Genomic DNA, 22,875 nt, shown 5'->3' on the forward strand with positions numbered 1-22,875 from the left:
TTCTAAAACATCGTGGCAGCGCTGCTAAAGCGGGGACTTCCTGTTTGGGTCCGTTCAGAACCACATGCTGCATTTATTCAGCGCTGACAGCTCAGACAGAGACAGCGGCGAATGTTGATGATTGAATCCAGCGTCTGGTTCTGATGTTTCAGCTCCTGGTACCAGAACCGCTGTAGGTCTGCTGGGGTTCAAGCAGTTTCCAGTTCAGTTATAGGATTACTTTGAATTTCCTGCCTTTGGAGTTTAACTAATTATCTTAACAGGATTTTATTTAAAACGTTTTAAAATGAAGCTTTCCTACATATTTGAGTTTAATTCAGATAATTAAACATGGTTTTAAGATGATTATGTAACTTTAATCCCCCTGCCTCTCTTTGATTTAAACATGTCTCAGTGTTTGCTCTTAAACTTTGTCTTCAGGATGTTTCAGGGTCAGATTTACCACTTCTTTCTCCTTTCTCTGCGTCATTTTTGCCGTCAGATGCCTCCTGATGCGGGTGTTCATGCAGGGTGAGCCGATGCGGGCTGCAGATTGGAGATTGTTCAGATCAGAGTGTTTTGGTTTCCAGCTGAGCTCTGAATGAAGCTCTGAATGAGGCTCTGAGTGAAGCCGGTAATGTTTCCGTGCCCAACTCCTCCCAGCAGGAGAAGAAGACGCTGAAAGCTGGACTCTGGCTCGCCATCATCTACCCGCGCTGAAACAAAGCGGGCTGCCATTATGCAAACGACCCGCTGGCTTGGCGGGGGTGTGGAGGCGTACAGGAGCGCTGATTCAGAGAGGAAGAGGAGGGGATGAGGAAGCAGGCAGCTGTTCTGCCGGAATGGAAACATCTGGATGTGGAGACGCTGCCAGAGGGAAAAAAACACACGATCTGTAAAAATGGAAAGGCGGGACACTTTTCAGCGCGTTAACAAAGCGGAGGAGGTGTTATGGGTCTCTGCCCCCCCCCCCCCCCGTCGCTCTGATGACCAGTAGATAGAAAATGAGCCTCTGATGCTCTGAGCTCACAGAGAAGGCCACATATTAATTTCCTGCTGACGCTCGTCCCCCAGCAGCAGACGTCCAAGGTGTCCAGCTGTGTCGTTGGATTTCTGAAAGGTCAACAAGAGTTCTGTGTTTTTAAAGGTTCTCCAGAACCAGCGGGCCCAGAGCTCCTATTTAGTCTCATCAGATGTGTTTATGAGTGAAGGCGACTGGCTACGTAAATGTTGGACCTGAACTGAACGCAGAGCATTGACGTCATGGCGTCCTGCAACATGGAGACCTGCTGGGGAATCAGGGTCCCGGCCCCCCGGGTGCATGCTCCCCCCCGCGGGGCCACATCTGGGTGCATGCTCCCCCCCGCGGGGCCACATCTGCAGGTACAGCTGTTCAGTGTTGCACTACATCAGGAACCCACCTGACAACGTTGATCAGGCTGCAGCCAGAAGCTTCTGGGGTTCTGTCTTTGTTCTATGCGACCGGCACAAAGCGGAGCCTGTTTGTGAAGCGCAGGGAGGACATGGGTTGGTGTCAGAACCAACCTTCCCTTCAGGTCCGGCTGCAGGTCCTCTAGGGCATAGCCAGAGGTTAAAGTCCTGGTCCTGGTCCATTCTCCTTTGCAAAGCGCCAGACTGTGTGGAGAGGGTCTGTGCACAGATTCTGATGGATTTAGGGACGTTTCTTGATCCAAATGCCTCCATCGCAGCTTTTGCTGCATGTTCAGGACTCAAACTAAAACACTGAACACTTTAACTTAAACCGTTGAAGCTTTGCAGAAGAGACCGAACTGAGTCGTTCCGTCAGAAGAACTCTGGATGGTTCTGGTGTGGAAAACAGGATGAATAGACAGAAGAGCATCTCCTGTCCCTGGTTACAGAAAGCTTGGTAGAGGATCTGTGGTGCTGCGGGCCTGTTTCCTTCCAAAGGCTCTTGGAGGTGAAGAACAACAGGAATATAAAAAATGGGGTGGACTTTAACAGAATACAGGTAATGGGTCGTCATGCGGTCCTTCAGCAAGATAATTGTCCTAAAAACGCCAAATCAGGTGTTCAGTTTACACAGAAACAAACATCACTGTATGAGGTTATCGTCCTTGATTTTTTTTTAAAGGCATTTCCCTGAAATTCAGCAAATATATTTTAGAGAAAATGACAAATATCTTTGTTTATTTGGGCTTTTACTAGTTTATAATCCATGTTGTGTATTGTATATGCATCATGTAAGCAGGTTTTAATATTACAATGCTAACATTAAGTCATATTTGCCCATTTTCAATCATTTAAAGCACAAATAAACAGTAAAATCAGGAACTAATTCATGTAACCGTCGTGTTCACAAATTGTGCTGAAGCGACCAGCAGAGCAGGAAATCTGCTTTCCTCCTTCAGCCGACGGCTAATGAGGCTCTTTGAAGTTCTCAGGTTTGTTCTGCGTAGAAACATCTGCAGCGCGTTTCAGATTAAAAGGCCGCGGCGTGCGTCTGCATCAGGCCGACCAGCCGCTACCTGGCTGACGGTGAGCGGGGAGGAGGGAACGGCCTCTCCGTCCTGCAGCCTTCACCCGGCCGCCTAATGGCCAGGCAGAACACAAACACAGCCTGCAAATGAAATACAGGCGAGATTTACAGCTGAACGAGCTTCATGTCTGCAAATAGCTTTTCCATTAAGGCCACCAACAAAAATATCGAGAGCGTTCAATCAGGGGAGGAAGATGAGCGGCATCCGAGGACATCTCTCTTCATTTCCCAGCGCGGCTTCAAAGCGCAGCTCGGAAAGTATTAACAGCTTTTTGGCAAATGTCTCAAATGAAAGTGAATTAAACTGCATCCGTTTAATGAACTCTCTCGGCTCCTCGCTAAAGAGCTGCCTGGGAACGGCGGCGACATTAGAGTCTCTGGGAGGAAGCAGCATCTCTGCATTCCTAACATTAATGGCCACCGTCGTTAGGTTCACAAGTGGATGCCAGTTCAGAACATTTTAACATAATTTAGTGTTTTTATACACGTTTCCTTCCTTTCTAGGCTTTGTTCTGCTGCTTTTCTGATGAATTACAGCCAACATTCTGCTGCTGCTTTGTTTCTGCAACTCTCCTGCGGCGTTGCAACAAAATCCTGTCCAGATGTGGATCTGGTGACGCGAACCTGAACGACAATAAGTGGAAATGTTCCTCAGGAAGATGTTTTATAATTGAAGAGAAAACGTGGAGCTGCAGGAAGTTCAGCAAACAGGCAGCGGCTCCACAGAGCAGGCGGGACGATGGTTTGGTGCTTTTACTGCAGGAGCGCCTGAGCAGCGGCACAACGAGGCGCTTCAGCAGGGATTTGAACCATTTAGTACGTGAGTGACTTTTCTCAGGCTGTGGTCCTTCTCTGAGATCTGATTGCTCTGTTTTTCATTTATGAACTGCAAAAACGAAAGAAAAAATAAGTCAAATTTTCTTGAAATTAGTGCATTTTTCCTTGATTTGAGCTGGTAAATAAGACGATTTGCCAAAGGAATAAGATTTTTGCACTTAAAAAATAAGAACAACTCATCTCCATCATCTTATTTTATCTAATTATCTTATTTTAGGAGTCAAAATACTCATTCCATTGGCAGATCATGTTGTTTACCTGCTCAAATCAAGGACAAACACACTCATTTCAAGAAGATTTGACTTATTTTTAGTTCTGTTTTTGCAGTGATGTCCACATGCAGAAGTAAGAATGGAGCGTCTCTCATCTGACCGGACCAGAACTGATTGGATGGTCCATCGTTAGCAGACTTTTAAGGTGACATCTGAACAGTTTAACCCTTGGTGTCTGTCAGGCTGTGCCCTGATGAAAGTCCTGAGGGTCTCAGGGTCTGAGCCAGCAGCGTCCTCCAGCTGAGGAATGCTCTCCAGGTCACAGACAGCTCTAGGCTGGGATTTAAACCCAAAACCTCCTTTGCTGCTAACCGCTGCCCCACCGTACACCTAGAGCCAGGATCACAAACCTGGACTAAAACAGGCTAGACCTGCAGCAGTACTGGTTTACATTTAACAGACATCTGAGCGTCTTTGCTGTAAACTCAGCATCAACAGACAATTTAAACTCCATAATTGGATCATTTTCCCTCGTTTGCTTCTGTGTTTTGGTTCCTTGGTTCTGATGGTTTCCTCTCCTGGTTCTCGTCCTCTCAGTCTGTTTCTTTTTCTCCTGACCGGTTCTCTCGCCTGCTTCCACCCAAAGTGAACCAGATCCTCCGTTTATTTTCTATTCTCATTTACATCCTTTAGATACATTGTGTTTGCTTCCATTTTGTCATTTATTTACAGAAATAAAAACAACATTTTGGCACAATTTGGCACAATTTTTGAAATTTAGAAACTTATTCTTTAAATAGAAAATGTGGGCTGCCATTTTATATTTGGTAGACACTTTTGTAGAGGAGTCTAGGATGAATATCTGGACATAAGAGAAGTGTGTCAGTCAGCTACAGGCGCGTTGTTGTTGCTAAAGAGCAGCTTAAGATGTTTTAATGATTACAGACAACCTTCCTTTTGTTAGAACAGATCATATAAAATTCCAGCTGCTCTGCAGACGTGTCTCTGCATCAGAAGCCCTCTCAGCTCTCACCTGAGCTCCTTCAGGCTTTTCTTTTTCTGTACAAGATGAAAACTTTTAACTGGTCTGCAGTAAATCTGAGACTTTCTGTCAGGAACGAAGGCTGACCCGTGTTGTTAGCGACGCCTCCCTGGAGGTCAGTCCCTTCCTGCCCCGACTCCCCGTCAGACCCCAGAATGAACCGTCTGAGTCTGCTGTGCATGAATTAAGCATCAGAGCCGTTATCTTCGCGCCGCGGTGGCGCCGGCGGCGGTTTCCAGGTGGAGATCCGTCAGGAGGAGCAGCTGACAGGAGCAGCTCCAGGGTTCTGGTGGTCAGATGTTCCCTCTGCCCTCCAGCAAGCGCAGACATGAAGGAGGCTGAATTAAAAGCAATTAGTCAGGAGGAGGAAGAAAGAGACGTAATTAGACAGCAGGTCGCCCGGCAACATCTGCTCAGAGCCCCTGTAACCAGGTCTAAGGTTTAAATCCAGCTGTCTTCTTTTTTTAGTCAACTTTGAAAGGATTCGCTGCTGCGGTCGGGTCCTGCTGCAGCTTTCAAGCTTTATGAGACTAATTAGGGAGTTTATTGAAGGGCAAACACTCTGAAGGTTCATGCATGATGAGCAGTACCAGCATCACGCTTCAGTTACGCGCAAAATCAAAGAAAACACCAGAAACTGCAACGAACACCACATCTGCTTTCATTTACCCGTTTAATGTAGAGAAACACGTTATATTCCATGTTCTAAGTTCACATATGGACCCAGAATCAGACCAGAACCCGTCTCCTTGCTGTTTCATCCTGTATTTGATTGGTTGGACTGGTTCAACTTGAAATGGTGCTCCTTCTGAATTTTGGGGATTTTCCCATGATGCAGTGCTTTGGGGGCGTAGCCTTATGTTACATTTTATCTGTTCTGATCGGAAGAATCAATTGTACCAGCCCCTAAAGTCAGACTTTCCCCTCAAAAAATCAGCTACATGTTTTTAAGGCTGATTGCTGGATCCAACATGGCCGCCCCTCGCATCAACAACAGGAAGCTGTGATAAAACATGTTTATTTTACAAGGCACAGCTGTAAGAGCTGCGGCTCTTTAACAAATTAAAGGAGGTGTTAGCATGTGGAGCGTACAGCTTTCCTGGACGTCGCCATATTGGAACCATAACCTTTTTTTATTTTATTTTTTTTATTTTGGAATCCCGACTTCTCCCACCGTATTAACTAAAACGCTGTTTACTCGGCTTTTCCCCATTCCCAGCTCCTACTCTGGTTTTCCAAGGCAAATGGAGAGCAACATTAAACTACATGCGCATGTTTGCCTCAGTTTAACTCAAATGTTAACCGACCAATCAGAAGCTTCCAAAGCCATGACGTCATAATCTGGCCTCCCCCAAATAGATGAAAACCAGTAATGCTTGTTCGTTTCTACATTTGAGACGTGTGAAAAACAGGAATGATGTGGTGACTCCAGATGTTTAGTCTGCTTTAACGTCGGACGGTGAGGAGGTAACGGCTCTTTACTTCTGGTTCCAGCTTCCATGCTTTCATGGTTTCAGGTGTAGATGAAGGTCTGCACCTGAAAAGGTTCTCTTTACGCCTGGTTCCTGCTCTCAGTCTCAGCTGGATGCCAGTGAACCTTTAGATCAGGGGTCAGCAGCCTTTATGAAGCTGAGAGCTGCCGTGTCATACGGAGGGCTACCTGAACTGACCTTTTTTTTAGTTTTAGTTTTATTGAAAGGATCCCCAATAACTACAGCTATGCTGCAGCTATTCTTCCTGGGGTCCTGAAAAATATATATGCATTAAAAACAAAACAAAGAATACAACAAATAATTGAAAGAAAAAGAAAATACACATATACAAATACATATACAACATATACACATATTAACGTACATATGTACCCACATGCGGGCATGAAATATGACAAATATAAAACACTTTCCACACTTACACCTGTGAACATACCTACACATATACATACATATTCACACACATATATAAATAAATATAAACATTTAGTTACATTATTTTGATAAATACTGTTTTACATATAATTTTAATTTATTGACATTATTAGCAAGCAGGATATGTTTTGGCAGATTATTCCATTCTTTCATGCCTCTAAACACAACAGTATTTTTTATGGCATTTGTTCTCACTATGGGTAAAGTGAAATTACCTTTAGTTGCATGTCTAGTACTGTACTGGTGATTTTCTACACTGAAAGAAAGATGCTTGAACAAAACGGAAGGAAATTATGAATTAGAAATATGTCTTATGAAAATGAACAATGAATAGAACAATCTATCTTTGACCAACAACCAATTAAGATCTTTGTGCATTAATATTATATTTCTCCTGTAGCTGCACCTGAGTGCTACACGAGCAGCTCTATTCTGTATAAGTTGTAATTTATTCATATATTCCCCAGTGGCATTTGACCAAACTGCTGGGCAATAGTCGAGGTATGTCAATATTAGTGCTTGTCATTGCATGATTCCTAATATTTGAAGTTAAGAAATTTGCATGTCTTTTCATAACGGACATACCTCTTCCCCTTTTTGGGGTCAGGTATGTTAACGTGAGCTTGAACTAGAAGAGTCTAGAAGTGCTCACGTTAACTTTACGTACTGTAAAGATGTTTTTAATGCTTTTGTCATTTTAAATGTATGCAAATGCAAGTAGGATTAAAGAGGAAGAGGAGCAGCTGACTGGAGGCTTGTGCTAGTTTTTAGATCAGGCTTGATGGCCCACATGTGGTTCTTCGGGGGGCTTCCTGGTGCCCGCGGCCGCCATGTTGGTGCTTCTGCGTGTCTGAAGGCTCGTTGCTGTTCTCCTCAGTCGGTCTGCTTCTATTTTCGTTTCGTTACAACCCAACAAATTAAACTGAGCTCCTTCCTCTCTGATCTTTGCGTAGACGGCGTGGTTTGATCACCCAGGCTCTTTCATCGGGCCCCTGCAGGTAGCAGCCGTCCTGACAGGCGCCGTCAGCCTCTGTTAGTCACAAGTTACCAAAGGGAGAAGAAAACAAACAAAACCGGGCTTCATTTGCTTAAAGAGCTCATCTTGAATGTGTATTTCTGTGAAGCCTTGGAGCGAGGAGATGCTGGGTATTTTTTTATAGGCGGCTGGGAGATGGAAGTGAGCTCATTAGGATTCATGAGTGGTTGGGAGCCTCATAAACAGCGTTCTTCCTTATTTAATGCCTCCTAACTGCTCAGAAAACTGGAACATTTGTGTGTGTGAGAGCGTGACGGGGATTTGAGGTCCCAACATGCATCAGTGATGTTGGTGGTTTGAATGTCCCCCCCCCCCCCCCTCCCTTCGCCTGCGTCACACCCCCGCTGAGGATAAACCCTCGGCTTTTAGAGAACCCGGATCAATACGCCGCAGCAGACCTTCAGAAGGTTTCTCTCCGCTTTGAAAGGAAAACCAAACTCTGGAGAAAAACCGTCTGTCTTCCCGTCTCTGTTTCAAGATCTCTCACTTGATGCCAGGCTGGAAGGAGTTGTGTCGTTTGAATTGAGGCGTCGGCAGCCCGAGGCGGGATGAAGGGATGTTAAACATGAAGAAAAGGAAGAAACCACTAAATATGGATTCATTGATAAAAACATTAATAGCTCAAAATGGACCAAGGTCAAGTTTAAGATCTGAATCTGACCCACTGGGACTGAATCTTTAATGCGGTGTTGGAGACGTTTGCTTCTCCAGTCTGAACCAAATGTACGATCAACTGTTGCCATATTAGACATCTTAGAGTCTTTAATAGTTTGAAGATGATTATCAGGATTAAAGCTCTGCTGGCTCCTTTATCATCATCGTCATTTCTATCTGTCATTCCAATCAAATGTGTCCTCTGTAGTTACCCGTCCCTCAGGGAGCCCCGGGCTGCCGCTGTGGGGCCCCTGGGACGCATAGTGGGGCTGAGGGTCTTGCTCAGGGACCCAGAGTGGGATTCAAACCCAGGAACCTGCTGCCTCTCCAGGCAGCCAGTGACTTAAAAAAAAGCTCAATAAGCTGATGAAGAAGGCTGGTTCTGTTCGGGGGACTCCTCTAGAAGCTCTGGAGACGGTTTTACAAAGCAGGATTCTTCTTAAGATGAAGAACATTAGGAACGACCCTGAGGTTCCTCCTCATCAGCACCTGAGCGTCTTCAGTCAGCAGCTCCTCCAGAGCCGCTGTGACACTGACCTCTACAGGAGAGCCTTCCTGCCTGCAGCATCTCTATTAAACAAGCCTGCATAAGGTCAGTTAAAGCAACATTTCATGTGTCTTTACTTTAAATAGCATTAAATTAAAATTTACAATCATTTTATGTATCCATAAAACAGGGAATCAGGCCAACAGTGAGCAACGCGTTCTTATTGGCTGCTGCAGCTCAGACTCCTGTCCTACCAGCTGATCCCAGCAGAAAATCAACCAACCAGGAACAAGAGAAAATATTTCTATTAAATAAATAAAAAAATTAAATAAAGAACAAAAACTCCCTGCTTTAATAGATAAATAAACAGACCAAAAAATTATAAACAATAAATGAACATAGAAAATGGAAAAGTTAGTTTTTAGTTTTGTAAATAAATGACAAAATAGAAGAGATACAAATTAATCTAAAGGATATAAATGAGAATATTTTTTCCACTACATGCTTAAACCCAGAAGGCGTAACTCTCCTCGCAGCTGTTTGTAGAACCTGCCAAGAACCAAACTTTCCTCAAACCTCCACTCCTGTCAGTCTACTTTGAAATAACGAGCCACCAGCGCCACAGAAACCCAGAAAGATCCGACTTTAAACAAAAGAATCGTCTTGTCTCCAGCCTCCTTTCCGTCTGTCTCTGTCCTGTCGTCACAAATCACTCAGAACACCACCAGAGGCGGAACGTGGAAAACGCCACAGCTGGTGTGTTTCTGAACAGTTTATTTATTTCTCAGATAAAAGAAAATCCAAAAGCTTTTCTGCCCAACTCAGATTTTAGGTGAAAAGCTTAAAAACCTGCGACACCTGAAGCTGGCAGCCAGTGACGGAGCAGGCGGGTCTCTGCTGCTAATTGTCCTTCACATTTTCCAAGCTTTGAACGTTTCCTCCTGTTATTTGGGCGGAATCAGGCGTTTTGTGTGGCACTTTGGTGCTAAACGGTTACAGGGGTCCTGCAGGCGTCCAAACAGGAGATGAGTTATCGACGTCCAGCTCCCTCAGGCCGGGGGCCGGATGAGGAGTCGGTCCTGGGCGGCGGCCCCGGGAGCGACGGCTGCTGCTTTAGTTCTGGGAATTATGCGCATTTCAAATCTGCGCTTGTGCTGTGAAACGTATGAGGGTGAGGAACCTGGAGCACAGCGCGGCTCCTGGTGGAGAACGACATCAGCAACTGCTTCAGATCACACAGCCTGGACTCTGAAGCGCCTCTTTGTGTGGATAAAGAAATTCGGTCTGTCTCCCTTGGGAGCGTAAACACTTCTGTTTGGTATAATCTGGGTATGAAGACAGTGAGAGCCAGCAAACAGGAAGCAGCCCTGACGCTGCAGGCTGCTGATGGACCTAATTAGCCGTGAACGGCCTGCAGACCTGCACCTCCCTGCAGACCTGCACCTCCCTGCAGACCTGCACCTCCCTGCAGAACAGCCTCCCACCGTCCTACTTCCATGGCTCCGTCTGACTCCGGCCGTCTGGATGCTGCTAGCGCACCAGATCTGAGGAGAACCGGGGATCGATGAACAGAACGGCTCTCAGACAGCAGCAGACTCGTGTCTGTAGCTCACTTTAAGCTCCTTTAAAGCAGGGAATATCTGGTTGAAGGTTCTTATTTAAAAGCATGAAAGCCATCGGCAGACCTGCGTTTCTTCCCTATTAATACGACCAAAGGAGTCGTGTCTGTGTGTGAATGAAAAGTCGTCTGTTTTGCCATTAAAGGTCAGGATGAGCTGCCTCATGTTCATCTACAACCAAAGGAACGATATTGTGATTTAAACAAAGGAGCTCTGAAAAAAAAAAAACGCTTCCCTGCTTTCTGCAGCTGCTCATCGGCAGAAAAGCAGCAGGAGGTGAATTCAGACGGTGGTGAAAGCAGGTTGAGGGTTTTCAGGGTGAAAAGTGTTTTTTAAACGGAGGAGGGGAAGGTGTGTGTTGGTGGGGGGGGGGGGGGGTTGAATGCTGGGTAAAACGCAATTTTCAGACTGATCAAAGACTTCAAGTGAGCAGAACTCAATTCTCATCAACTTCAAATCAATTCAGTTTAATTTATATAGCACCAATTCATGAAACATGTCATCTTGAGGCTCTTTCCAAAGTCAGACTCCATCAGATCCTCCAGGTTGGTCAGAAAGTTTCCTCTCTAAGGAAACCCAGCAGGTTGCATCAAGTCTCTCCAAGCAGCATTCACTCCTCCTGAAAGAGCGTAGAGCCACAGTGGACAGTCGTCTGCATTGTTGATGGCTTTGCAGCAATCCCTCAAACGGAGCATGCATGAAGCTATGAGCTTGTCTTCTATGATGAATGAAAACATCTTCGTCTCCGCTGCAGTCCTTCACCCCACGTCACATCCAGCTCCTGATTGGTTGTTGCAGCGCGACGAGACCCAAAAGTTCAACTCCACCAATTGTCGTTTCGTGATGAATTCTTCCTTTAAGATAGAGAGATTTTTTAAAATAAGATAAATTTGATTTTTGTACTTAAATTAGGAACAACTCATCTCCATCATCTTATTTCAAGCGCTCTATATCTAATTAGCTTATTTTAAGTGTCAAAACACTCATTCCATTGGCAGATCATCTTATTTACCTGCTCAAAGTAAGGACAAATACATTCATTTTAAGAATATTTTGCTTACATTTATCTACATTTTCGCTGTGTGCAAAACGCTGCTGCATGTCAATGGAAGATGAGAGAACATAACTCTGGTTCTGGCGTTCCTTCATTGGCTTCCTGTTCAGTTTCCAATCCATTTAAGAAATCTTTAGTTTGTTTTTAAGTCTATGAATGGTCTCAGCCCTGATTTATCTGAGCTGTTACTCCTTTACATGCCATCATGTTCTCTTACATCCTCTCACCGGAGGCTTTTATCAGTTACAAAAACTTTGTATAAATCCACAGATCCCTAAATTGTGGACTGAGCTGCCGCTGACGGTCAGTCCGGCCTCGTCTCTTTGTTTTTAAAACCCGTTTTTAAAAAAACACATTATTTCTCATTGGCTTCCACCCCAGACTGAGTTACTATCCGTCTCCTAGTATGGGACTTTTTCCTTGTATTTGTCGTGTTTTTGATTTCTTTTGCATTTGTTGTACTTTAAGTGCTTTAGAGATAAATATGGCGTGGCGTAATGCAGACACGATGAAAGAAAAGCTAAAGAACCAGCTCCAGACTCAACATCTGATGTAAAACCCGAGTCAGAGGTTGTCCCCAGATTCCTGGCGGCACCGAGAGGCACGACTCTGAGACAAATGTTTCAGTTGTCTTTGTGCAGCTGAAGGAAACTGCAAAAACCTCGTTTACAACCGAATATCCCCTGCATAGCAATGACAGAGACGTCTTTAAAAGCTGACAGAATGTGCTCAAGACTACGGGAAGAAAAAACATCCAGCAGGGGCCCCAAACCAGGACCTTGTGGGGTGAAACCCTGATTCATCTGTCAGATTCTCTCCAGGCCTGAAGGTCAGCTTTCTGGACACAAACCCGTCCTCTGGAGGTTCGTCTCCATCCTCAGCGGCCGTTTTTAGGAGCTGCTCGGTGTAATTATGAGCCGTTACATTGTTCTTCACAGCCAGTTCAGCTGCAGGCTGTAATCTGAGGCTTTTATATTCAAGGCGACGTGGGCGGTTTAAGTTAGCGGCTCTTTCTCCTGTTATCGTCTCCCCCCCCCCCCCGCCACCTGCAGCGTGCGTGTCGGATTTTAATCTGCTCCTCAGCTCCGGCAGATTAGCAAACGGCCGTCGAGGAGCCGCGTTGTGACATTTTATTAACTGATTGCTCATAAAAAGCTTTAAAGGGCAGGACTGATTCAGGATAAGCTGCGACTTCCAGGGGAAACTTCTCTGAGTTGAGGGAAAACAGCAGCAGACTCCGACCTTAAAGGCACCGCTGACATTTTAGGAAATGCTGCTCGTTAGCGACGCGCTGATGAATATCACATTTGATGACTGCTTCATCCATTTTCTACGGCATAAATAACGAATAGAGGCTCTTTGGTGCTTAAAGATTAAAACTGGCATCAAAGTCATGATTGATGGTTGAATTAACTTTTTTTGTTAGCACCCCAGTTCCCTAAAATAAAGTAAAATAGTAATGTTGACATGTTAAAAGATTATATATCAGTAAAAACTCTGAATTAAGACCTTTGATTTAGCTCTTTTATTGCAATACAGAATCCACCATGTGGATTAATTGTGTGACCCAGCACCAGTGATAACGAGTTTAGAGGATTGAAGACGTCGGGGAGACAAGCATCAAGTCACTGAGAGCAAATGAATGCTATACGTTTTGTATTGCTTGTTTAAAGCAGCGCTTCCCTTCAGTTCAGGAACGTTTTTCTGCTTTATTGACTCACAGGTGAGAGGCGGGGGGGTTTCCTTCTCTGCAAATGGTCAGAAAGCGAACAGAACCTGTGTGAAAAGCAACCAAAGTCCAGAGAAATACCTAGAAAGTCCCCCACAAAGCCCGGAGGACATTTTCCCCAGACCACTTCAAAATAAAATGGCTGTTTCAATCACAATCAGAATCAGAAACTTTAATAATCCCAGAGGGAAATTAAGATAAAATGTGGAGAAATCCACATCTGCTTTGATATCCTATAATAAAATCCAGTATAGCTATTTAATTGGACATTTTCTGATTGCAGCGCAACAAAATCTAAGAAATGTTCAAAGGATGTGAATCCTTTAGCAAGGCACTGCAACGTTTGCTCCTCAGTGAAATTCAGGGTGTGTTCCCAGAGTGGAGCGGTGTCCTGCCGGCCGTAAAGCCTCAGCAGGCGACTGGGATCAGATAAACTCTCGTTTTACCCAGCCTCTGCCTGACTTCCTGTTTAATCCTCGCCATGTGCTTGTTTCTCCTCCTGCAGATGTGTCAGAGAAGAAGAGCGACCTGAGGGTCTGCGACGACTCCACCTGCCGATACGGAGGCGTCTGCAGGGACGACGGCGCTCAGCTCAAATGTGTCTGCCAGTTCCAGGTAGAGATCTGCTGCTTCTAAACGCTCTGTGCTGCTGCGGGGCGTCTCTCCCTGCCGTTCTTACATGATTCAGATCATAAATCATGTTATTATCAGACAACATAAGATGGGTAGATGATTTAATTTACAACCTGGCTCTATGTGAAAAAGTAATCCCCACCAACCTAACTAGCTGCTCCGCCCTAGGCAGGAACAGCCATCAAGTGTTTCTGATAACCAGCAGTGACTTTTATTTCATCCTGGGGGAAGATCGGCCCTCATTGATGGTCACACTGCAGCTTCTCGGCCAGATTTGCCAAAACAAGACATCTCTAATGTAGGACATAGCTTTTTTTTCAGAGGACAGTGGTTCATTGAGCAGCAGAGAGAGCAATCGACTTCATAACCTTCAGGGTTCGCTGCTCAGCAGGTCTTCTATCATTCGCCTAATCCAGGGGAGCCTAAGTCCAGCTCTGGAGAGACACTATCACTGCTAGCAGCCCTGTTCCTGTTAGGTTCCTGTTAGGTTGTCGGTGGCCAGTGAGAGCGGATCTACGATCCTTCCCTGAGTTGTTCTTTTGGATCCTCAGGCTCTCTGGTTTGTTTGTGGCTCGGATCCTTGGATCATCTCCCTTAATCCTCCGGCTTTTGATTTGTTGTTGTTTGTAACATTGACTTCTGGAAAAGGTATTTTCATCTTTCATTTTTTTTCTATTTGGCAGCACTTTTAGCATTATTGTTTCCTTGTCCTGATCTGATTGTCTTAGGAAACATTCAAAGTGTTAGAAATGTTCATATTAATGCATGTTGCCTGTCAGTCAGAGTCCCATCCCCGGCAGCTTGGAGACATGGATGTCGCTCAAACATACGGATGTAAACAGAAGAGTCGGACAGCATCCAGATGGCAGGAGAGAATGGCAGCAGCCAAAGAAAAACCTGGCCTTTTATTTACAAAATGAGAATTTCACCAGGCTTTTACTGAAGGAAACAAAATCAGGAGTTTGGACCAGACTTCAGAATCCAGCAGCAGGCGGGTCATGGTGGACGGTCTGATGCTCCAGCAGAGGTCCTGGCTCATTGTGAGCTAATCTCTGAGCTCCGCTGTGCGCGGCGTCCTGCAGAGACATTCAGGGGCACCAGCAGCAAAATATAAAGCAGCAGATACACATAAAGGAAACAATATATAAACTAAAAATAAGAATAAGACACTGTCCAGACAGGGGAAAAAATATTTAAAATTAATTTAAATTATCAAAACTTGTAAACTTAAAGAAGTGTCGATAGGTTGATTAAAAAAAAAATCGCATTTGCAGCAGGAACACAAACGTTCACTGGAGCAGTGATGAAGTCTAACAGCTGTTAGGAGGAAGGATCTGTGATAACGCCGCTTTGTGCATGAAGGATGCAGCCCTCAGGAGCTCTGCAGCGTATGGTGACCAATGAGGAGCTGATAATGAGAGGACGAAGGATTCTCCTCCGTATCTGCTGGAGACAAACTGAAAACCCGAAGCTTCACCTCTCTGACTCTGATATCATCACGTTCTGGGCTTTTGCTTTTGTTTGGACTTTTCTGGACCGATTATTCCTCACTTCATGCTCCTCTTCTCTCAGTCGACTACCCGCCCCCACTCAGCCCCATAATCAGCTCCACCTGCTGCCACTAATTACCTTAAAGTCATTCCACCTGTTGCTCTGCCTTTTGCGTCTCGCTCCGCTCACGCTGGGAACATGTCGTCGGCTTCTAGTCAAGCCTGTTTCTACCTGCAGCATCTGGTCTTGTCAGCTGCTGCCAGTCAAGGCTGGTTCTGTCTGCAACGCCTCGCCTGCATCGTCTCTGCCACGTTCCCCTGGTCTAAACGGACTCTCAGGGCTCCAGTCACACATTCCTCTGTTTTAAAATAAACTTTTTAAACCCTAGCCTGTGTTTGGTTGAATCTGTAGTTAGTTTCCATGATGTGAACCGGAGATCCGACCTGCGGGGAGATCCTGCTGGGTGATTGGATATGGATTACCAAACCCATCCCTGCAGCTGCTGGCTGTCCTGATGCAAAACAGCAGGATGTCTCTGCTCAAATACTTTCATTACCATCCAGTGGAATATCCTCATGTAGCTCAACCGCAGCAGTTCAAATTGTATTTAAGCCTCTACCTGAGGCTAAAAATGGGGATTTGGACATATTTTGTTATTATGGCTTAAAATCTACTTGAACTTGACTTTCTAACATCTGGTTGATTATTATGTGTTTTGTGGAAATATTAACAGCTTAAATAAAGTAAAATGAATAGAGTTTTAAAGTTAATGGCTTACACATTTTATTTCTGCACCCACACAGAAACAGCATTTTAATGTAAAAAAGTGTTCTTTCCAAACTGTGCTGTCCATGTAGGCGCAATAAACGGACACTTTTAGAAACAATGTTGTTGCTACAACTCTGCGCACGCTAAGTACACTGTTGTTGGGAGTTTATTTCTAAATCCCCCAACATGTTGTTCCCCCAGAGAGTTTAACACGTCCTGAAACCCCTAATCTGTCAAATAAAACATGATCTGCACAGATTTTGCCAATCTTTAGCTGCGCTCAAGTGTTTTCTTTGGCAATTTGATGCGTCAGTGTTGACTTTGTTGCCCCCTACTGGTGTGAAATGGTTATTTCACCTGTTTTAGTGGCACACTGAGTCGGGCCAGTTCGTTTTCCTGAAGCGTCACTGGCTGAACTCAGTTACTCAGAAAACGTTTGGTTATAATATTTTCATGGGTTACTGGCAACAGTAGTCATAGCAACTGAAGAATGAAACGCAGCATGATGACGGGCAACTACTGACAACACAAAGTGTAAACGTATCTTTGAGAAGACATGACAAGTGAAAACAAGGAAGTATTTATGCTTCTCTGCACAAGTTCTTGTTTTTAACAAATAATTCTAGCCGCAGCGAGCGAGAGACGCTGCGTTTTTATCCATGGTCACTTGACCTTTGACCTCAGTAAATGAAAACGAGAAGAGCTGCACACTGTTCTGGAAAATAATTGTGACGTTGTTGCATTCAACCGTCTCTGACCTTTAGCTTTTGGAGCGGCATCAAGAGAACGCCTCTACTTCAGCGAGCCTCCATCCAGCAGGCTGAAAATCTTAACCTGCAAGCTGTGCATTCACGACGCATGACAGAAAGAAACACATCAATGCTGGATACTTCTATGCTAAAGTACTGGTGTACACACTGATATATTCCTCTACCAAGTATTGCTACACACCATGTTCTACTAACCTGGCCAGCTAGATTGATCATGTGTAGCTTTTTAGTTCTGCACATTATCAATCTAGTTCTGCTCCATTTGAATCCGTTTCATTTGAATGAATCTCAGCAGAACTCTCTGAGCTGATTGGGCGAAGCGACACCTAGTGCCAGCCTACCAAGGTTGGTTTTAGCCAACAACAGTATCAAATTAAAAAACGTAAGCAGCAGCTGCTATGTGAAACCGCAACAGGAAAAGGTAGTCAAGGCACTTCTTGCTGTTCTGCTATCAAAGATTAAATCATGGATTATTACAAAGCAGATGTGATAGCAGCAGCTATGCCTGCGTCCTCCTGTGCTGCCATGTTTGTGTTGGTCCGGCTGTGAGCTCAACCGCTCTTGCTTTCGTCCCACCGGTTTGTCCCCCCTTAAACCTCAATACTGCAACGGGATTGGCCCGAACCGTTTGTGGTTCGGAGACAAACGGTTGAAGCCTGAGCCGTGCAAGATGGATTCTCGTGTGTTTGTGAACGCACAAATGCCGTGAGAATTCATCTTGCAGGCAAAATTAGCGTTCAATCAGTCTTTGTCTTTTTATTATGAGCTAAAGGTATATAGCCACATGCTTATAAAAAAGCCCAAAAAACGTTTGATCATGATAAAATAGGGTTATATACACCAGGCCTATATCTTCATAATGTTTTGATGGTTCTTTTTGTGGATAAAAATTGCCCCAGCACCTGGCGTGATTAGCAGATGTAAACAGATGTGTCTGAGCCTCGGCAGGTTTAGCATCAGCCTCACTGAACACCAACGTTCAGACTGTACTCCCAGCCAAATTCCAGTCTTTTCCCTCTTGGAATCAAATATCTTTAGCTGTTAGCTACTTCCTTGTTATATCTTGTTATCCTCTGTTATTAAAAATAAACATGGCAGGCTTTCTTTACTAACAAGTTGAGCAAAAACAAAGCGTTAAGCACCGGAATACGCCAGCAGGATGTGATAATCTTTCATAAAAACTGTGTATGCAACAAAGTGAGCTGCTGACGCATAAATAAATAAAAAGTGAAATAATGTGGCTATGCACCTTTAAAGATCTCAGCTGTTTTTTACAAACTGGAAAAAACTGATATAGATTTAGAAACTTTCCAGGGCAATGAGTCACATTATCGGAGCATCTTCGCTGACATTGTTCTGCGATTTCTGACCAGTTTGTGTTTGTGACCCGCAGTGCCACAAAAACTACATCCCTGTGTGCGGCTCCAACGGAGACACCTACCAGAACGAGTGCTACAGGCGGCAGGCGTCCTGCAAACAGCAGAGACTCATCTCCAGAGTCCACGACGGGCCCTGCTCCACCGGTGAGTCCCTTCCAGGAATTACACCGATCCCAGGCAAGGCTGAAAAATGACTCAGAGCTGAGAGTTAGCTACAGTTTCAACAAGGCACTCCAGGCAGCGCTTTAAGGGTTGATTCGGTAAAGGTTTCTTCAGGAGGGATAATTAGCTTCTACCTCATAAATAGACATCATAATCCATCCTGGTACAAGGACTTTTTAAGTGGGAAGTCATTGTTAGAGGAAAGAATTTCAAAACGAGTCATTCATTCAAAGTTCACAATTTAATCAACCTGGGCGAAATGTGAAGAAGCAAACCACGTTTAATCTTAATCTTAATCTCTTATAGTGTCATATGTTGCGTTATGCAGAGTTTTCACACGTCGTCCTGTTTTTAACTGACTGGGAGCTCTGTTGTTGCTCTGAACTCTGCAGAGCATCACCAGCCGCATTGATTTCTGGGGACGAGCCGGTTAATCAGCTGCTGATCAATTTTAATTAAGAGCTGCTGATGAGAGTCATCAAACTCCTCCTAAAGCTCGGTGGCTCTAAAACTGGAAACCCCTCACAGGTTTTTGTGTTTTATTTTAACACTGGGAATGCTGGGAATACTTTTTTAACTCAGATGCTCTGGATGGGTTCTAAAAACCTGGGAGATGTAAGCGTAAAGAGTCGGTATCACTGTGCTGCTCGCCGTTGGACTTTCTACACCTAATTCTTTTCTATAACCCCATGAAGCACCATCCTGAAACTGATATTTGATAACAATGATATTTGTTCTTCAGCCAATTAGAAACCAGATTACTGAATGAGTTTCACAATCTTCAAAAGCCGAAGATAACCTGATTTCAGGTTGAAGCCAGTTTCTGTTTTAAAAACCAAACAGAAGAAGAGATTTTTAATGCAGCATTGCATTAAAAAGACGCAGGAGTTAAATAAAAGGAACTGAAGTCGTGCTTTTGCTGATTTAGGGGTGAGAGAGAAGAAAATGAACAGGACAGGGAGTCCAGGAACGATCTGTTGGAGATGCAATGAAGTGTTAAAGGGCGAAGCAATCCAAGCAGACTCTATCTGAGAGGACAGTTAGGAGCTCTGATGTTTGGTTACCAGGAAGTGAGGTCAGCTAAGAAGAACAGAAACCATGAGAACAAAGGAACAAAGCCACAATCAGGGAGCTGGGGGAGGGGGGAGGGGGGGGGGGGACAAACAAGGACCATGTATGTGAGCATAGGTTAGGGAGCAAGAATGAATGCATATAAATGAGACATAATAGCACATTTAATTTGTAATGCACTTTAGATTTACGCAAATGGCAAAGTGCCACGTGATCAAACAGGTAACTGCTAAAAATAAAAAAAACAAGCGTGAAACGACAAAGATAAACTGAACAAAAACAATAAAGAAAAGGTACAAGAGTTCAACCAAAAGCTCTCCTGAAAAGGTGGATTTTAAGGCCACGTCCTAAAGGATCCTCTGTCTGTGGCAGAACGCCCGATCTCCCATTATGCGGAGCGCTGAGAGGTTTCAGGAGATATGTTCAGGCAGACTAGAGGGTACGTGTTGAGGTCTGTGGGGTGAGAAGTTCCCTGAGGTATGGGGATGGGGGGGGGCTTCACCATGGATGGGTCAGGAGGGAGACCTTGAACTCAGTCCTGGGTGAGACAGGAAGCCCGTGGAGTGATTTGAGGATGGAGGTGATGTGGTCATGTTTGTGCCCCCTGAGCAGGATCCTAGCAATGCTGTTCTGGATGAACTGCAACTTCTGAAGGCTGTTCTTAGGGTTCCCTGTGAGGAGCGCGTTGCAGTAGTCCAACCTGGAGGAGACAAAAGCGTGGACAAGCTTTTCTGCATCTGCAGGAGTGACTGCGGGACGGAGACATATAAACAATAAGCTTTAAGAATAACATGACTATCAAGAAAAAATGGCCAAGCAGTTCTTTGCTGTTTAGAAAGTTTTAACGGCTCTTTTACACCAGTGACTTTTGTGATGCTGGTGTAATGATTCATGCAACAGCCACCGCTGGGTGCCATTTAAACACATCAGGGACTCTCACTAAAGTAAGGAAAGCGTTTGTAGCTCTTTCTCAGCTGATTGGCGACACTGTGATTACCTTCCATTAGTTGCAACGTTTCTGACAGGTGTTAAAATCGAGACTTTTTGGCATAACAAGTCTCTGCTGTAAAGGAGATCTCAGATCACAATGAGACAACCAGCAAATAAAAGATAACTAAAAAAATTAAAATACCTGACAACCAAGACTACAGCTTTTTCATAGAGCTATATGCTTGCTTCTGTTAACGCTGGGCCTTGACTAAATGTTTTAATGCTAAAGAGGATAATTAGGGAAGTAGTTAGAAAATGTCCCCAGCTGTCATCACTGGAAGCCCTCACCCTGACCAAAGTCCAACAGGCTTTATCTCCTGTTTGCTGATGACATTTTTGTTTTTGCCAAGCATGATGGAGAGGCTACAGATATCATCATATGCACTGTTTACCCCTCAGACCTCATTATCAGGGCAGAAAAACCCTCACATTAGACGATTTGATCCACCATCGACCTGGAGAGAGCTCAGCTCAAACTAAGGCTGTACAATTAATTGCGTTTGTAATATAATCACGGTTTTAAAAAAAACACAGTTTCCATATATCAGCGGCATGGTTACATAACATTTAAGACTCGTCCTTTCTATCTTCAGCCCTCTGTGTGGCGTTAATATGCTTAAAATGGGAGTGCCACCTGGGAAAAGAGAGTCGCAGCTAGCAGGGTGGTCAATGTAAGCCCTTCTCCACCCAATGGTAAAGTGAGCATTCAGTGTTTTACTGATTATCTATTTAATATAATATTTATTTAATATATAATAGTAATTTGTTCATTTCAGTGTTATTTGCAGTTTTATCTTCCGAAGAAGTATTCTTTTTGCCAAGTGCACACAAAAAAAGTCAAATCAGTGGACCTAGTTCATCAGTGGATCACCAGGATTGCTTTTTCCCCTCGTTCAGCTAGGGAAGGAGATCTCAAAGCAGCAGACACTTTGTTTACCATCATACTGCGAAGGTTTCCTTATCCAAAAACGTATTTTTCATTTATCTAAACATGAAGAAATGATCTGTCAGCGCAAATTAAATAGGTGTATTATGCAGAACATTCACACATATTCTGTGCATGAGGATAAGGAGTCATACTACGTATTATTGCAACCATGCTTCTGTTTTGTTTTTAATACTTAATGATCGTCCGACCATCTTAGACTGGAAGCTTTTTATACAGAGGTTATGAGTACCCCCTTTCGTTAATATTTTTATTAGCTGAATTAATAGGAACACGTGTCTGAGGTGGGTGAATCTTCATTGGCGCAGATGAAGCATAACTTAAGTAACATTTTTATCAGGTCATTGCTATAAAATCTGAGTGGAGTTTCTGCAAAATGTTGTAGCAGTGGTGCGTATATATATTAAGTTGTAATGCTCACAACAAACAGTTCTGCTTTAGGTTTAATTTGCCTAAAGCTTCCAGTGCCACTCAAATGTATGACATATATTAGAGTGGATACTACCATCGGTACAAAAACCCACAGTGCTGTTTTAGTGAGGTGACTTGATTGTGCTCCATGCAATCTGTTGATGTTGATTTGCCCATGAAAAACATAAATAGTCCATAACCTCCCACAGTTATTGACAAAGTTGAGGCTGTGTGCCCTTTTTCAGGTTCTTAAACGACTGCTGAGAGGGATGAAGAGTTTTTTTTTTTTTTCTTTTAATGACCAGCCAGCTGCCTTCGCTCTGATTAAAGTACCAACAGGTTTTGGCTCAAACACTTGTTGGGATGACTCTGGAGTCAGATGTCCCAGCAGCACAAGTAAAGCTCGGTGTTTTCACTCCTGAGAATAAACTTCAGTAAAATTAGAGTAACACCTCAGCGGTGATGTTGTAGCCGACAATCGGCTCCATCTTCGGGGGCAGCAGCCTGATTTCCCAGGAGACTCTGCCTGGCAGTCCGCTCTTATTACCCGTTCCACTGGGGATCCACTGCCACTCTTCACCTCCCCCCTCCTCCTCCTCCACCTCCCTGCTCTCCTCCAGTGGTTCTTTTTCCAGAGATTTATGCTTCCTGTAATTGGACCGTTAGGCTATGAGCCGAAGGAGCGTTCTGCTGAGTTTATTTTCCAGAGCTGAGGGGGAGTAAATGCCGCAGTTCCTGCTCTTCTTTTTTTCCCAAGAAAGCAGAATTCAGAGGTCATATGAGGTGAGAGTCCTCACTAAGATTTGACTTCAGATCAGTTTTCACTCCTTAAATTACTTGTTTTTAGCTTTGCTGAGAGAGAAACCAGCTGCAGTAGAAAACAGATTCACCACAGCTGCATCAGACGATGATGTGTCGTTCCAGCCTTTTAGGTCTGACTTGCTTTACTTCACCGCGACCGCTCAGATTTACACTAAAAAGCCAGAAGCTTCTCGTTTTATATGAATGCCCTGCTTTGGAGGCGACTGATGCAACAAGTTGTGAGCTAGACGTCATGTTATTGACTTTCATGTCTGTGTGAAGACGGGACTCTAAGGCTGCTCTGCTGCAGCTGGAATATGCTCTGTGCTTATTACCCGCTGGAATTAAATCCAATTTC

General features: G+C 44.3%; 1 protein-coding gene across 2 annotated transcripts in view; it reads left to right on the plus strand.

The window, feature by feature from the left end:
- tmeff1b (transmembrane protein with EGF-like and two follistatin-like domains 1b) overlaps nt 1–22,875 on the plus strand; it is a 96,800-nt gene that overhangs the window by 31,930 nt on the left and 41,995 nt on the right. For both annotated transcript variants that reach the window (XM_012856168.3, XM_036131334.1), the window contains exons 2-3: nt 13,601–13,710; nt 18,151–18,280. In XM_012856168.3, coding sequence (XP_012711622.1) covers nt 13,601–13,710; nt 18,151–18,280 — 240 coding nt within the window. The remainder of the gene's footprint in view (nt 1–13,600; nt 13,711–18,150; nt 18,281–22,875) is intronic.

Source organism: Fundulus heteroclitus, unplaced genomic scaffold (assembly GCF_011125445.2).
Source record: "Fundulus heteroclitus isolate FHET01 unplaced genomic scaffold, MU-UCD_Fhet_4.1 scaffold_42, whole genome shotgun sequence".
Lineage (NCBI taxonomy): Eukaryota > Metazoa > Chordata > Actinopteri > Cyprinodontiformes > Fundulidae > Fundulus > Fundulus heteroclitus.